The sequence below is a fragment of the Condylura cristata genome, unplaced genomic scaffold (assembly GCF_000260355.1).
Source record: "Condylura cristata isolate star-nosed mole 26May11 unplaced genomic scaffold, ConCri1.0 scaffold00015, whole genome shotgun sequence".
Classification (NCBI taxonomy): Eukaryota; Metazoa; Chordata; class Mammalia; order Eulipotyphla; family Talpidae; genus Condylura; species Condylura cristata.
The window spans coordinates 2,542,332-2,558,589 of record NW_004567116.1 but is presented as its reverse complement, the minus strand read 5'-3'; the positions used below and the strand labels follow the sequence as shown (position 1 = coordinate 2,558,589).

The following is a 16,258-nucleotide window of genomic DNA, read 5'->3' as shown; positions in this document are numbered from 1 at the left end:
CGGGGCGGGCGGTGTTACCGAGGTTGACGGTGAGCTTCATCTGGCCCCCGTCCAGCTCCAGGCGCAGGGTGTCCGCGGACTCCCTGGAGGTGGTGGCCATCATGAGCCCGTAGGCCCGCTGGGACATGAAGCGCAGAGACACGTCCTCGGCCTCGGTGTGCGTGGCGCTGGGCAGCATGATCTTCATGTACATGGAGCCGTCGTAGCTCAGGACCGTGGCCTCTGCCCCAGGCACGCGGGAAGGGCAGCGGAGGGCCGGCAGGAGGGGTGAGAGTCAGCAAGTGATTGAGCGATTCAAGGCAGGAATCACTGGGGCGGGGTGGGGCGGGGCCGGGAGCCAGGCCAGGGGAGGGGGTCCCGGGGCGGGCGGGGCGCGGGGCAGGGGCGCAGCTCTCACCTCTCTCGCAGACCCGCCCCAGGAAGCCGGTCCCGATGCAGTCGCACACGAAGCGGTTCCAGCCCTCGCGGCAGAGACCCCCGTTGCGGCAGGGGGTGGACGCGCACTGCTTCAGCGTCTCGCGGGAGCAGAACGGGGCGACGCCCGCAGCCCCCTGCGCCTCCGCCAGGCCCCGCAGGTCGCGGCTCCGCCCGTCGATGAAAAGGTCCCGCACACAGCCCACGTAGCCGGCCCTCAGCGCAGCCGTCCACACCTCCGGGGGCAGCGGCAGGTCCACCCGCCCGCTCTCCGGGAGACCGCCCAGGTACAGCTCGCTCTCCAGGTCCAGGATCTCGCTCTCCCCGGTGGCCAGGAACGGCGTGCTGCGGCTGTTGACCGAGATGGAGCCTGAGGAGCAACGGGTGGTCTCAGGGGGGCCGGGGGAGCGACCCCCCATAGGAGTACCCCGGGCCTGGGCTGCAGCAGGGTCGCATTCCCCAGCTGCAGGAAACAGGTGAGGAAGGTCCCCAAAACAGGGCCCCCTGGGGGGCAGGGCCCAGCCCAGATTCCTCCACCCCACTGAGCCAGTCCTGGAGAAGGCAGGAGGTGGACATCCCCCAAGGGCAGCGTCATCACGGGTCATTCCCCTGCCAGTGGAGAAGCCGAAAGCTGAGAATCCTAGAGGGGCCCAAGGCTGGAATCCAAAGTGCACCCCACACACACATTTACTTAGGTTTTTTTTTTTTTTTAAGACAGTCTGCTCGGCACTGAGCACTCCCCATGTGTTAGTGGGAAGACCCTATGAACGTGGTGTTTATGACCCACTTGAAAATGCACATGAAGCTTAGAGAGATGGGGGTCCCGTCCGAGGAAGTAGTCAAGTGCCAAGCGCCCCAGCAGCGGGACCCCAGAGCCTGGCTTCTCCCCAGCCTGGAGCCCTGGCCCACGCCTGGCTGGCGGGAAGGCGGCAGGCAGGGCAGGGCCTGCGGCCCAGGAGCAGGGAGCTCGGGAGGGGCCGTGGTCTTCACAAAAGGATTGCTGGGGGGGGGGGGGGTGGCCCAGCTGTTCCTGAAATCCTAAGAAGCTGACGCCTCTTCGTTAGCAGCTTTGTTCTGCTGGTAGTGTCTATTCCATGCGTTTCCTTCCTCCTTTCTCAAGTGCGGAACAACTCTTAGGAAAGCAGAGCCGGCCTGTCCCGGTTAGAGAGAGGGCAGGAGCCCGGCCGCGCTGGGGCTGGCGGTTCGGCGGACATGAGCAATGGCTGAAACCGGGGCGCAGAACTGGGACTCGCAGCTGCCGCCCTGTAGCCACAGCTGCTTCCCCCGAAAGAGGCCACGCCCCGTGTCCCCCCCTGAGGCCAGCGCCCTGCTGCTGACCCTGCGCCAGACGCCTGGCCTGGCCACCCACATTCTCCCCGGATGTCTGCTCCACTCTGGACCCAGACCTGCACCTCTGGACTCCACAGAGGAGCCCAACGCTGGACGGGACGGAGGAGCGAGGGCGTCTGAGGGAGAGTGAGCCAGAGGAAATCAGAGACACAGGCCTCGTTCCACCATGGTGACAGCCCCCACGCGCCCTTCCGTGGATGCGGCATAAACACAGTGCGGAAGGTCACTCAGCCACAGAAAGGGAAGTCAGCTCAGCCCATGAACCTTGAGCATAGGGAAATCAGACAAAGCAGCAAACCAGGTCAGGGCGGGGCTGGGGCGGGGTGCCCAGGGAGGGGGTGCGGGGGGGCACTGGTGGGGCAGGACCAGTGCTCCAGAGTTCGGAGCTTCCGCGGGAGGAGTCAAGTTTGGGGAGTGGTGGTGCAGACAGACGCCCACTGTCTGTCCCTGAACTGGACACCTGACCACGGTTCAAATGCTGGGTTTCACCTCACGTACAACTCGCCGCCATTCTGACCCAGAAGAGTCAAAGGGAGCTTTGTGGAAATGATTGGCCTGCTGGGGTCTGGAGCTGACCATGGTCAGGCCCTGGAGACCCTGAGGCTGAGGGCCAGGCTTCTCAGTCACTGACCGCCTGCATGGGAACCTCTGGGAGGACCCCAGGGGCGACAAAACCAGGAGGGGAAGCCATGTACGAAAGCCCAGAGACAGCAAGGCCTCTCGGAGTAAGGCAAGGCGGGGAGCCGGCCTCCCAGGAGCCCGAGCCCGAGCGGCCGCCGGCCGCCTGCCGGGGTGAGGGACGGTCACCCCACGCAGCCTCGAAGGCCCTGTGCTGTGACAGCTGAGGGAGCATGAGAATGTAGCTTAAATTGGATAGCGTGTCAGTTCTCATTTATATCAGTTCTCTTTCTCAGAGAATTCTCTCATGAAGATGGGGAAGGGCAGAGAGCAGAGAGCTCGGCAGGAAGTGGGGGCGGGAAAGGAGGGCGGAAAGGGGAGCAGGGGGTGTGCGAGAAACGGGACCTGCCAGACCCCCGTGCCACCCTGCAGCTCGCGGTGCTGGAAACCTCACGGTGGGGGGTGTCGCCCTGCAGGGCCCTGGCGTCCCCCGCCACAGCTTGAGCTCCCCAAGAGGCCCCCACTTGGCCTCTCCGCCAGCACCCTGGACAGCACCCGGCACCCAGGAGGGGCTGGGGAAATACTTGAGCTAATAAAGGTCGGGGGCGTGGACGCAGCTGGACGGGGGAGGCGTGGCTGGGGAGCCTGTTTGCTTTCCTAGGAGAACTGGACATTGCTGTGTTAGGTCCTGATGCTTCCGAGGTGTCCTGAGGTTTCTCCCGCCACGACCCCGTGTGATGGCTCTTGTGACAGATAAGGAAACAGGCTCTGGGGTCTCGGTTGGCAGGGCTGAGGCCACACACAGTGGTGGGGGGCCCGCCTGATGCGCCCCGCGCAGTGCTCCTTCCCGCATGACAGGAGGACAGGGAGCGGCCGGGCGGCTGAGAGAGCAGCAAGGGGAAATGGCTGGGCGGGGCCGAGGCTCGAGGCTCGGAGACTGCTGACCTTTGCGGCCGTCACGCTGGAAGTCCACGTGGCACCACTCCCCGTCATTGACCTTGCGGCTGGAGGCCCGCAGCTTGATGCCCCCGGAGCCCATGTCCAGCAGCAGGTAGAGGTAGCCATCCAACAGCTCCATGGCGAAGTAGTCGGCCCGCTGGACAGAGCCGTGGCCGCCGGCCCCTGCCCGCCGGCCCTGGCTGAAGAGCAACAGCCCGTTGGGCTCGGTGGTGCGGAAGTCGAGCGAGATGGAGCCGGTGCGCTTGGCACTCCAGCGGGGCAGAGCCACGAAGGCTTCTGGGCTCTCGAAGGTCACGGGGTCCAGGGCAGCCACGTCCTCGCAGCGGAACGACAGGTCCCCCTGCAGCTTCATCTTGGGGTCCCCTTCCTTGGCCAGACGGGAGAGTTCCAGCTTGAAGTCATTGTTCTTATAGACCACCTGCAGGGAGGGCGGGCGGGCATGTGGGGTCCTGCGCAGCCTGGGGGCCCGCCCAGCCCGGGGACCCCGGCCCGAGCCTTCACACACAGAGGCCATGAGCCAACACGGCCCATGCCCGCTCAGCTCCTCTGCCCTGTCGTCCAGCTGGGCGCGAACCTGGGCACCTGCTGGTCACTGACACCGGGCTGGTTGACCTTTGCCAAGTAAGTGGGCATTTTCATCACTCTCCTCTGCACCCCTAGGAAGCAGGTACTGAGCACTCACTTCACAGAGGAGGCACCTCACAGGCAGGTCAAGGGTCTGAGCCGAGGTCACAGAGCGAGCAAGCTGGGACCCAGACGCAGGTGCCGGGCTGTGTGCCAGCCCCCACCCCCTGCGCCCAAGGACTCGGGACGGGAGCGGACACCAGGCAGAGCCAGGCCTCGGTCCGGGAGGGGGGGTGTCCCACGCGGGCTGGCAGGATTGGGGGGCCAGGCAGCTGGCCGGCTCAGACCGAACCCAGCACCCACGGGTGCCCGGCCGCCCCGCCCGGGCCCCACTCACGTCCTTGAGGCAGCCCATGAAGTTGTTGCTGACGGGCGAACCCGGCAGGTCGGCTGTGCTGGGGCTGCCCCCGATGTAGAAGAAGTCGTCGGAGCCCAGCATGGTGTAGTCCTCCTGTGTGTAGCCGGTGGTGGTCAGGATGCCGTCCACCGAGATGGTCACCTGCCCAGCCCGGGAGGGAGGGGAGAGACAAGGAGACAAAGGGCATCAACTCCCTGGGCAGAGCCCCGACTGGCCAGGGAGGGCCAGGGGGCAGCGGGGGAAGGGCCCCCATTTTTATGTCTGCTTGTCTCAGAGGAGGAACAGTGGGGCGGGGAGGAAGCAGCACAAGATTTGATGGTTGCAGGGTGGACGCAAGTGGCCGAGGGTCGCGGGCAGGTGCAATATTCGCCCTGGCCAGGGCCCCTGAAGGGGGGCCGCTACGACCCCCTCCCACCGCACCCCGCCCCTCCCAGATGCTCTCTGAACATGAAAGTGCCGGGAAAGTGCTGGGGTCACCGCTGCTCAGCGCTGACTTCCAGCCCCAGTGGGGGCAGGAGAACAGGAGCTCTTACCCCTGGGGAGTCTCGGGACTTTCCGGGGGCCAGGTGTGCCCCTCGGGGCCGTGCCCAGCACAAGCACCCTAACCAAGGGCACCCAGTGCCAGCCCCTTTCCAAGGCTGTCCCTCTCCTGGGCCCCTCTCCTCGGGTCACTCTTCGGCTCTTCACCAGCCTGCCTTCCTCTCGCAGGGCCGGGGCGAGGGAGGGAGAGGGCTGACCTCGTGATGCCTTGACCCCGGGGGGAGTCGGGGCAGAAGCAAAATGCGGGGGTGCCCACTGTCTCCAGGAGGTAAGGGGGCCCGCGGGCCTGGGGACAGCAGGCGTGACCAGGGGGCAGTGACTGACTCTGTTCCCTCTCCAGGTGAATGCCCACCTGGCTCCTGAAAAGTCTGACCCTAGAAGCAGCCCACGAGGGCTGCAGACACCCGGCAAGGCTGTGGAGACAGCGCCCCGACCCCGGAAGGCTGTGCTCAGCAGGAAGTGTGGGCAGACCCGGGCCGGCAGGAAGCCTGTGCTGCTCTCCTCTCCCCAGACAAGCTTCAGCACCCCCTTTTCAGGAAAGCCTGGGTAGGGACTTCCAGCCCGCCCACACCTGTCCATACGCACTTGTACCGGCCAGCGTCCAGGGTCAGGGCTCCAGGGCAGTGTGGGAGGGCCTGAGGCGCACGTGCAGACCCCGAGGCCCTCACGCTGGGCTGGAGCCTCCCGATGAGCAGATGGGGCCGGGCAAAGAGGGGGCAGTGGTCCCCTCCTGGGAACCATCAAACCTTGTGCTGGGAGTGGGTTCAGACGGGGCGGGGGGCGGTGTTCTGCGGCAGGGGCTGACAGTCTTTGAGCCTTGGGGGTTGGGGGTGGACTGGTCGCTATTGTTTATGTCTTCTTTCCTCTCCCCCTCCCACACCTGGAGGCTGGGCCGGGAGCTGGTGGAGAAGGGAAGGCTGAAGTATTAGTTACGAGAACATGCAAACAAGGCGACGGGCTGGGGGAGAGGGGAGAGGTGCTGGGATGAGGACCAGGGGTGGACGGGGCGGGGGGGCCCCCTGGGCAAAGTCAGCTCCACCTCCTGGCGCTGCTCTGGGAGACACAGGCCTGGGCCCATCCCTGCTGGGCGCGCCTTCCTGACCGCCTGGCCCCAGCCTGTGGGCCCGCTCACGCCCGAGGACACCCGTGGTCAGCGAAGGCACATGTCGAGTCCCCTGGGGCCCAGGCCGCACCTCGCTCGCCCCGCCTGGGTCTCACCTGTAAACCCTGCACCTCAGGACCTCGGTGACAGAGCCTTGCTGCTCTCACCTGGACACCGGCCTTCTGCGCAGCAGCCAGGCTCTCCCGGCCCAAGGCGCCTCCGGCCTCTGTCGGTGAGCTCGGCACGGAGCCACCCGCTGGGTGCCCGGCTCGGGCAGCCAGGCCCCCTCAGGCTCCCCCTAGGGCATCTCTCTCACACTCCAGCCAGCTCACCCGCCTTTGCCATTGAAGGTGAGAGGGCCTGACTTGGGGCTGGGCGCCCTTCTAACCCCTCCGGCCCGGCACACATCCGGTCATGCTACTGGGGCGCCGTCTCCTGTCGGGACCCCGGTTCTAGAGCAGCCCTGGCCCAGGGGGTGGGGGAGACCAGAGGTAACATAAGGAGGCTCACACAGGAAGGGGTCAGCCTGGGGTGAGGGGTGGGGGTAGAGGGCAACGGCACTGGGGGTGCCGGGCGGGGCGGGGAAGGTCTCTGGGGAAGGCAGGGAAGGAGGCGGCTGAGATTAGTAAACCCGACTGTTCCCTCAGACAAATCAAAGTCCAGACACAAAAATGGCAGGTTCGTTAGTAAAAGCAGGCCACGGGGTAATCCCCCCCACCCCCGTCTCCCTCCACCCTGGGGTACGTGAGGCCCCTGCCCCCCAGCCCCCCACACAGCTTCTGGAAGGGGTGGGGCCAGCGGGGAGGAGGGCAGGGCCATGCAACACCATCGGCCCTGCAGCCAGGACACATGCGAGCCAGGACCCAGCCAGGGCAGGGGAGGGCATGCGGGCGGGGGGAGAGCCAGCAGAATGGAGGCGGGAGCGCCACGGAGTGCAGGAAGCAGCTTCCTTCCAGCGGAGGAGGGGAGAGGAGCCCCACTAACACCAGCTTTTACGGCCTGGGAAGGACAGGGAGGGACACGAGGCTCAGGCCTTTGTCACCAGAGGGGTGCCCAGACACTCAACCCACGGCCACTCGCCACGGATCAATGCCCCAGACACTCCTGCTCACTCGCCACGCCCCGCTGTGGGCACAGGGGAAGGTCCAGATGGCTAGCCCGCAAGCAGTGTCCTTTCGGCCATCAGGACCGCGGCTACTAAGCCCCCCGGACACGCAGAGACCCGCACCCCACCACGCTGATCCACTCAACACAGACAGGCCGGCCCTGCGCGGGGACTGTGGCCAGAGGGAGGAGCCACCGGGCAGCGGGAGGAGCAGGGCCTGGGGCGGGGCCCAGGGCCGTGGGAGCAAGGGGGCTGCAAAGCACAGCCACTGACTGGGGGACTAGGAGCGCCCCCAGCCCCAGCCTCGCCTCTCCGAGGCATGGCTCAGCCCCCGTAGAGAGGCTGGCAGGGCGTGACCCCGGGGCCCGGCCGCCAACATCCCCACAAGGGCACCGTGGGCCCGTGGCACCCCAGAGAGGAAGGCTGGGAACAGAGGTGAACCCAGCACCCGCAGTGACCACAGCCCCCATCCTGGGAGAGCACTGATTTGGGGGGTGACAGGTGTCTTCGGCATGGGCAGGCTGCATGGGGTTTCTAGAAGCCCTTGTCGCTGGAGGCAGAACTGAGTCCCTGACACGTGTTTGTTCCCCGTGAGGGCCCATTGCCGCCATCGACCCTCAAAGGGTTCCACGAGCCCGCAGCTGCAGAGCATGTGTCGGGGGGAAGGGCTGCCCCCCCGAGCCAGCACATGGGGAGTGGGGCGGCAGACTAGGGGAGACAGGCTGGGCCAGGGGTGGGGGCAGCTAAGGAGAGAAGCAGGTGGAGGCCCGGTGCCGAGCCACGCCCTGGGGTCAGCAGAGGGGCCTGACTCGGTGGCACGAGGGAGAAAACGCTGCGTCCCGTTCAGCCTGGGCCATTGTCTAGAACGGTCTGCTGGTACCGGCCCGCCTCTCGCCTGTCAGGTGTATAACATCACCCCACTTCTGTCAGGCTCTCTGCGAGGATGAAACCTGAAAGCTGAAGGGAAGCACCCAGCATCCAGAACTGGCCTGGGTGTGCCCGCTTGCCCCTGCAGGCATCTCCCGCTGCCCGTGACCTGGCCGCTCAGGCAGGTGCCAGCCCACAAGGGGAACACCATGTAGAAGAAGCAAGGCCTCCAGGGGTGACTGACTGGGGTTGGCTCTACAGCAAAACTCCAGCCACCGGCCTCCCCCGTCCGCCGCCGCCTGGCCTTCCCGCTGTGTCCACCCTCTCCCCAAGGACAGGTGCTCCACTAAGACCCAAGTTCCTGCCGACCAGTCAGTGCTGTAAATACAAAGCCGACAGGACCAGGACCGGCGGAGGGGACCCCGAATCTGAGGAGCCTAAGCCCCGTGTCTTTTGGGGCTGTTCTCTGTGTCCATATCAGCCAGAAGATCCAGACCCCGGGACAGGTTTAGGGGCGGAGAGTGTTTCCGAGGTGGCCACCGAGGGGCGCCAGCTCCGAGCAGCAGCCGTGCCAGGGGCAGAGACGGAGGGTTTGGAATTCAGGGGACCCCCCCCCCCCGCCAGCTGACGCCACAGGTGGCATCTTCAACTACCCAGTCACGTCATCTTCTCCCTCTACCCGACTCCAGGCCCAGCTCCTGAGGCACTCTGGGTGCTCGAGTTCTTTGGGGACTGATTCCTAGAAAGGACGGCAACAGGGTCTCCCTGGGGCCGGAGGCGAGATGCTCCCCGGGGCCTGCCACACAGAGGGAATCGCTTCTTTGCAAAACATCCCTGCCCTGGAAACACTGAGATGATCAGTTAGCGTTTTACAAAGCTTAATACAATTATAATTCCCTTTCCAGAGCTCAGGGGCTCCCACTCCCTTCAGGCGCTGGGTCTCCAGCCGGCCCTTGACCCGGCCCGGGGAGGGCAGCCCGCCTGTTCAGTGAGGCGAGGCGCCTGGCTTCTGTCTGGTTCGCACTGTGGCTTCCGCTGAGCGGGACCGGAAGGTGTGCGGGGGTCCTCGGTGCTTGGGGCTCATCCACAGCATGGATTGGCCTTGCCCCCTTCCTGTCCCCAGAATCGCAGGTGGCCGTGCCGGCTAAGTCCCGGCAGCGGGAGATCAAGGCCCGTGGAGGGCGGGGCTGGGCCCCCTGTGGGACAGCGCTGGGCAGCAGCTGGGCACCGGGAGGCTTAAGCCGGGGAGGGTGGCGAGGACTGCACCTGGGCACTCGCCTCGGGTCTGTGGGTGCACAGGTGCGGCCGCATGGCAGGACCTCCTGGGGGGTGGGGCCCCCAGGCCTCAGGCTGGGAGCCTGGCCAGCCCGCCTCCCCCTCCTCGCCTGCAGCCGCCGCAGACCTGGGTGCTGGGCGGCCGGGCAGCTGCCCGGAGCAGCGCTGGCCCCGGGGAGCAGACACGTCCGTCGGCGGGCCCCCAGCCTGGTGCTCAATCACTCTGCATTATTAATAGGCGATGACTAACCGCCTGTGCCACAGAGCCAGGACCAGGCCGGCTGGAGGGGACCCCAGGGGACACACGTGCTCACACGCCGCGCCGGGCCGGGCCGGGAGGGCCGGGGGGCAGCCCCCGCCCCGCCTTGCTCCCGAGTGCAGCCTGCCCAGGCCCCAGCGCGTGGCCACCGGCTCCATCAGGGTGTCGCCGGGCTCGCCAGCGCGCCGGCGCGTCCACCCAGTAACCAGCGGCGCCTCGCAGACACAGCCGGGCTCCCGGGAACACCCCGAAATGTCACACCAACATTTACACACAGTTGCACCCACACGCCAGCACGCACCAGCTGCACCGGCACAGACACCCACACCGTCACGCAGCGCCGCCGAGGCCAGCCCAGACAGGCGCTCGGGACGCCAGCTTCACCCCGCCAGGCCTCCTCCTCTCACCCCCTCCTCAGAAGGAAACCCACAGGTCAGAGGCCAAGCAGGACAGGCAGGGACAGGGGAGGGGCGGGGAGGGCAGAGACAGACAGCTAAACACGTGTTAGTCAGGGCGGCAGAGGGAGGGTGGGGAGCTGGAGCTGTCCCTGGTGGGGAGACCATTCATGCCATGCAAAATGTGGGGGGATGGAGCCAGGAGCCCTCAAGGCTGGGGGGAGAGGGGATGTGACCTCCCTCCTGGCAGCCAGCCTGGGGCAGCCCCTCTGGCATGAACTGGTGGTCCCAAGGGGTCTGGTCTGGTCCCAGGCCTCAAGGCCGTTGGCACCTTGGCCCTGCCGCACCCCCTGGCCTGCCAGGCTGGCCCCACGGAGGCCCCCACCGCCCCCGGCCCCGGAGCCAGGAGCAGAGGGTAGCATGTGGTGGGATGGCGTTTCCCATGGATTTTCAGGAGACCAAGAAAGAAATCAAATCAAAGAGAAAACAAACGAGGCAGGGGTGAAAGGAACAAAACGGAGTGACAGAAATGAGCGCCCTGGCGCGGGGCTGGTCTAAGCAGAGCCCAGAAGGTGGCACCTGCCCCAGGCCTGTCCCGCCAGGAGTCCGGAGTTAGGGCAGGGACGGCCACGGTCCTCGATTTCCATCTGTCTTTTGGATTTGACTTTGAACCGAAAAAAGAAGAAAGCAAAGGGAAAGACGAAAACTGAAAGAGAGAAGCAAAATCTCAAGACTGTCCAGGACACAGGAAAAAGAAAACAAAACAAACCAAAAAACAGTTGGAAGAGCGGAATAACCAAAACCAAAGAGGGAGAATCGAACAGTTAAAAAAACCCACGGCAAACCAAACGGTAAGACAATTAGAGTGATATCTACCAGATAATGCAGTTTGTTTACCATAGCGTGTCCGATCCCTGCGTGCTGCACCGGAGAGGGGGTCGGGAAAACAAAAACAAAAACGAAGACAACAACAGAACAGAACGAAAAGAAAAGAAAAAGAAAATGACCAACTGTGAAACTCAAGGAAGGAGGAAAATAGATATCCGCATGTACTTGGCTGGCTCGACCCGCCCCCCCAGGTTCCGCTGAGGTCTTTTGTTGCTCAAAGAAAAGGAAATCAGGAAGGGGAGGGAGAAATAAAACACAGAAAGTCGAATCCCGCTCCCAGCCCCTGCCCGCGGGGCCCCTCTTCCCAGCCCCCTCCCGGGGAGCAGCTGCAGAGAAGGCGGACAGTTAAAGACCTTGGTTAGTAGAGAAAAGAACGAAAGGACTGGACCAAGAAAGCAGAGACTGGAGATGGCCACATTCCGCGGGTGAAACAGAAAGGTTAGTCGGTTTTTCAGGCACACCTTGCCCCACCTGTCCCTCAGGCCCTGGGCCCCTGGGGTATAAGCGTGTTAGTAACACACACAGAGTCGGTGACGGGTTTTCCAACAGAGGGTGAGAGACGGAAGGCAGGGGTGAAGAAGCAGACCCAGCTAGCAGCATTAGTAAGGCCTACAGGGTGAAATGTGAGGGAGTTGGGGGGGGACAGGGGTGTGAGAAAGGGGTGGGCCGTGACTGGGGAGGGACCGGCAGGCTTGTTGGCTACCTGGTCGACCAGCTGGCTTCCCAGAGACCTGGCTATAGGGTGGGTCGGTGCTGGCCAACTGGCTGACCAGTGACCATGTCGAATGAATGGGCTCACCGGCTGGGGACAGGCCAGCTGGCTTCGGGCCGGGAAGAGCGGTCGAGGCCCCTGGGAAATCAGAACTGGCTAGACCGAGAAATCACTTCATTCTGTGGCAAAGGGGAGGGGTTCCCCACGGGGCACAGGAAGGGGTGTGGGTGTCTGCTTTTCCTGAAGATAGGGGAGAGTCAAACAGATCCTGGGGGCCACGGAGTGGGCGGGGCTCCTCTTCACTCGTTTCGGTTTCTTGAGAAAGGAGAGGTAAGTTGCGCCAGGGAAAGAGGCCTTGCGGGCCGGCCGTGGGCTTCCAAAGGGCTGGCTCTCAAAGCCGCTGACGGCCAGCCCCTCCCTCTCCACACCCTCTCCACCCAGAGCTGACTCCTCCTCCTGCCTCACAGGGCCTTTCCGAGCCCACAGTTCCCCCAAATATTCCCCCAGCTCTTCCACCACCGCGCTCCTGTTCTCGCTTGCGCCTCTGGCCAGTCAGCCACGGCTCCGAGTTAGGTCCCCCCACCCTGAAAGTCCCCGGGATTGGTGAGGCTCCCCAGCCACCAGCCCCCCACCCCTGCCCCCGGCCTCCACTCCCCACAGCCAGAAATCACCCCCACTGTGAATGGGACACAGAAGAGGCCCAGCTACCTCTACCTCTCTCACTGTTCCCTAAAAAGCCAGGAGTTCTCACCCCCACGTGGCTCTAACTTCAATCTCTCTTCTCGTGCCCAAACCAGCAACCACCAACATCTGCAAAAGGACCCTGGTCTCTGGGGAGGAGGCGGGGAAGGACTGAGGCAGCTTCCCTCGGGGATCAAGATGGACGGACATTGGCTGGAGTCGGCTTTGCCCTGAAGTGCACCCCGAGAGGTGGAGAGAAGAGGACAGGGCCTCTGTGAACTAGGGGGGCTGCAGGCGGGGCCACGGGACCCAGCAGGACAGCCAACTAGAGCCTCACGCAGCTGAAGGCAACAGACGCCGCGACCGACCGGGCAGGAGTGCCGCGCTGATGCAGAAGCTGCCGGGGGGACAGCCGGCCAGTCAGGACAGGGACGGCTGGAGGACAGGGCGCTCGTCTCAGGGGCGGGGGACCCACGTGCTCGGCCGCAGCTTGGAGTGGCTGGGAGACGAAGGCAAACTGGTTTCCAACTTGCATATCCCACAAGAGCAGCAGATCACCAGCTTTGAGCAGGAGGCAGGAGCAGCCTTCCCGGGGAAAGCTGTGAGGCCGGGCACGGCCCTTCACCAGGGCCGACCGGCACCCCGCCGATCACCCCCGATCACCCCCGCAGGGACCGGAGCCAGGCGCCCTTCCTGGGGGCCCTGACAGCGCCGCAGGCCTCCCCAAAGGCCCACAGGGAAGGCTGATGCCCGCAGCGAGCCCTGAAGGCCCGTCCCTGAGAGCTGGGGCCCGAGATGGCAGTGCATGGCGGGGCGAGCAGCGCATCAGGGCGGGAGAAGCCAGGCTCCCTCAAGCGTGGCACGTCCCAGCCTTCACTGTGAACTGAAGTGCAGCTCTGGACCTCAAGAAAGCCACACAGGTCACAAAACCCAGACCAAGGCCACCCCTGTGGCACTTGAGCAAGAGAAGAGCAAAAGCAAGAGGAGACAAGCCCCCCCCGACTCAGAGAGAAGGGGGCCCACCCTCCTGCGGGGAGAGCCCAACGCTCGGATGGTTTCAAGAACCGGGAACCGCCAGGCCAACCCCGAGACCGGGACTCTGGCACCTAGAGCTCCCAGGAGGCAGGGAAACGGAGCGACACAAGTCAGAAGGGCTTCCAGGGCCACCTTGCGCTGCCTGGACAACCTCCTCAAAGGCAGGACGGGAGTCTCCCCACCGCACCCCCACCCCTTCACAGGACTCGCAGGAAAATTAGATGAGACTGGAGAAATGAGACCTTTGATGTCAGAGGCTGGCAGAGGCGAGAGGCTGGGTGCCAGGGAGAAACCACCACAAAAGGGCCAGTCCTGGGAGAGGCCTCCATCTGCCCGCCCGCCCAGGGAACGCGAACAGTTCTTTCCAGAGGACACGAGAGGGCAGGCGCCCAATGAGAGATCTGCTGGGTCACCCTGCGTCCCAAATGGCTTCTTCAAGAAAGGGGCCCGGTGACCCAGGAAGACAACTGAAGTCCAGGGTGGCCGAGGCCAAGCCTCTCCGCCAGCTGTGGACCTCTCCCTCCTCGGCCATCTCTGAGCTACTCAAATGGTTACCGTTGAGGCCTCTCAGTTGGCCCTGGTCTGGCTCTGTCTCCCCAAAAGCTGCAGGTCAAGGAGGGCAGGAACCAGACCTTTCCCCCTCTGTACCCTGCAAGCACACACAACCGTTGCTGACCAAAGCCCATGGGCAGGGACTCTGGGCTGGCAGCATCTTGCCGAGGCAGTACCAGGAGGCAGCACCAATGCTGGAGAGGGAACGACAGCAAGAAACATCCAAGGAATCCCCCCACCACCATAAAAGGGAGATCCCCCCGCCAACATAAAAGGCATGTGTCCTGCAAACTTATGACCCATGTCCAGGACACACTCAGGTTTGCTCAAACAGTGGCAGCAACACTGATGGGCCCTTAGACGAGGCCCGGAAACAGTGACAGGACGAGGGACACTGCATGGAGGGGCACCACCCCCACCAGGCACGCCACCCTCCGGAACACGGGGGCACTAAGAATAGGCACGATGGAAGGAGCCCAACTAGAGCAGGCGGGGGAAGGCGCGGCTGGGTTAGTCACGCGGCCACCCAGCAAGGGAGATCTCCAAGTGAGGAGAAATCCCATCAGATCGTCACTCACGGTGGGGAGAACGGGGACCTGAAGGGCCAGGTCAGCCGGGATCCTGGCCCCGCCCGAGGGAGGAGCGGGAGGAGGGAGAGCGAGATCAGCCCTCACCGGCCAGAAGCTGCAGCCAGAGATGGTAAGTAGGACAGTAAAGCTGCAGAGAGGCGGCGGCCGGCAGGGATGCTCTATGCTCCTGGAGCATTTAGCCTGCAAGAGGTGGAGCTGGGGGGCTTCCTGCCACCACGGAGAGAGCAGGGATCCGAGAGATGACCCAGCCGGCCACCAGGGAAGTGCTGGCTCCATGAGCAGAGGCTTAGCCAGGCAGGGTCTGGCCTGGACCCTGCCAGGAGGGAACCTCTCAGTGCTGGCACCCAGCCAAGGGGCTACTGCTATCCAGCAGCTGCCCGGCTGGGGGCGCCTCACCGCAAAGGCCACCCTTGGCCTTGGAGAGACCAGCAGCCAGGCCTGAGCAGATGCCAGGAGCAGAAGCCTCCCTGGGGGCCTGCGAGAGGAGCCTGTCCTGCCTGCAGGGCGGACTCGGAGCCTCTGACGTCCCACAGGGACTGGCCTGGGAGCCAGGGAAGAGGCTGGGCTGGGCTGGGCGGGCGGACTGAGCTCCTTTGAAGGATGAGAAGAAAAGGGAGAAGAGCGTGCCGGCAGCAAGCACCAGCGCTGCCCCTGCCAGCTCCACCTGCTCCGACCCCCCGGGAGCGCCACGGCGGGTAGCTGCAGCTGCCCCGCACCCGAGGGCTCCCCGAGCCTCCTGCCCCCACCAGGCAGTCTCCGGCCTCTGAGCCCCGCCCCGCCCTGCCCCGGCCCCATCACCCGTTTCTCAGCCTCCAGTCTAGAGACCCCCGAGACGGCCGCCAGCGGGAGCCCCGCCCCTCCCGGGCCTCAGGCTCCGGCGCAGCCTCTCCGCAGACCCAGCGCCGCCGTCCGGCCTTCAGCCTGGTCCCCGCCGCCACCTGCCACCCAGCCAGCAGCCGCCGCTCTCCGCGGGGCCCTGGCCTCCTTGCGCCCCTACCTGGCGCAGGTTTCGGGTGACCCGGACGTCGTGCCAGGCGTTGTCGTTGAACTTGCCGTTGATGGGCTCCACCAGGGCCTCGAAGGCGCCCGAGCCCAGGTTGATGACCAGCCAGACGGCGCCCGACTTGAGGGACAGGTTGACGTAGTCGGCCGACTTGCCCGTGTGAAGCAGCAGCCCGTTGCGCTGCAGGGTGCGAAAGGCGAGCGTGATCTCGTCGGTGCTGCTCTGGATCGGGTTGTGCGACAGGTCGTAGCAGAAGAACTCGTTGCCTTTGAAGGTCGCCACGAACTCCTCCTTGCCTGGACGTGGGGCGGGGGGAGAGCTGAGCGGGTCTGGCCCCGGCCTCCCCACCCGAGCCCCCTCCGTGGGGCCTGCTGCCAGATCAGCTTCCTCTGCGTCCATTTCGCAGGCAAGACCGGCTGAGGGGTCACACAGCTAAGCCGCCCACCTGGCCGGGCGCAGCCGTGTCCCGCTGCCACTCCCCTTCACCGAGGGAGGCCCCCAGGCTTCCTCAGAGGGGGCCCTAAGAGCACCCCCTTACTTCTGCCTCTTCTCCAGTGCTGGCCTTTCCCAGTGTCCGGGACGGCTCCAGGCCTCGCCCCAGGGCTGGCCTGTGGCACAGCCAGAGCGATAGGACGGGGAAGCTGTGGGCTGGGGCAGGCAGGGGGCCACGGGGCGACACGGGCACGGGCAGAGCCACAGAGCCAATGAAGGGGCGGCGAGAGGCGGTCGCCCTGCCCCGCCTTGCTGCTGCCTCCGGAGCACAGCACAGGTGGGCCAAGGTGACGGGCAGGCGGGCGGCCGGGCTGGCCTGGCTCCTGAGCACCGGCGCGTCTGCCTGTGTGGGGGCAGGTGTGGGCACGGGGCCCCTTCCAGGGCGCTTTGCGAGCAGAAGCAAAGATAGCTGTTGGGGGGTGAGCCAGTGAGAGGGTG

At 65.2% G+C, this 16,258-nt stretch overlaps 1 protein-coding gene across 7 annotated transcripts in view; it reads right to left on the bottom strand.

Annotated features, from left to right (window-relative positions):
- The window catches only part of NRXN2 (neurexin 2), an 85,687-nt gene that overhangs the window by 45,607 nt on the left and 23,822 nt on the right, over positions 1–16,258 (bottom strand). For 5 of the 7 annotated variants that reach the window (XM_004682661.2, XM_012725222.1, XM_012725224.1 and 2 more), the window contains 6 exons: positions 15,323–15,624; positions 10,744–10,788; positions 4,304–4,465; positions 3,328–3,760; positions 398–784; positions 19–222 (listed from right to left, as the gene is read on the bottom strand). In XM_004682661.2, the coding sequence (XP_004682718.1) occupies positions 19–222; positions 398–784; positions 3,328–3,760; positions 4,304–4,465; positions 10,744–10,788; positions 15,323–15,624 (1,533 nt within the window). The remainder of the gene's footprint in view (positions 1–18; positions 223–397; positions 785–3,327; positions 3,761–4,303; positions 4,466–10,743; positions 10,789–15,322; positions 15,625–16,258) is intronic. The other 2 variants (XM_012725221.1, XM_012725225.1) reach the window with 1 other exon arrangement.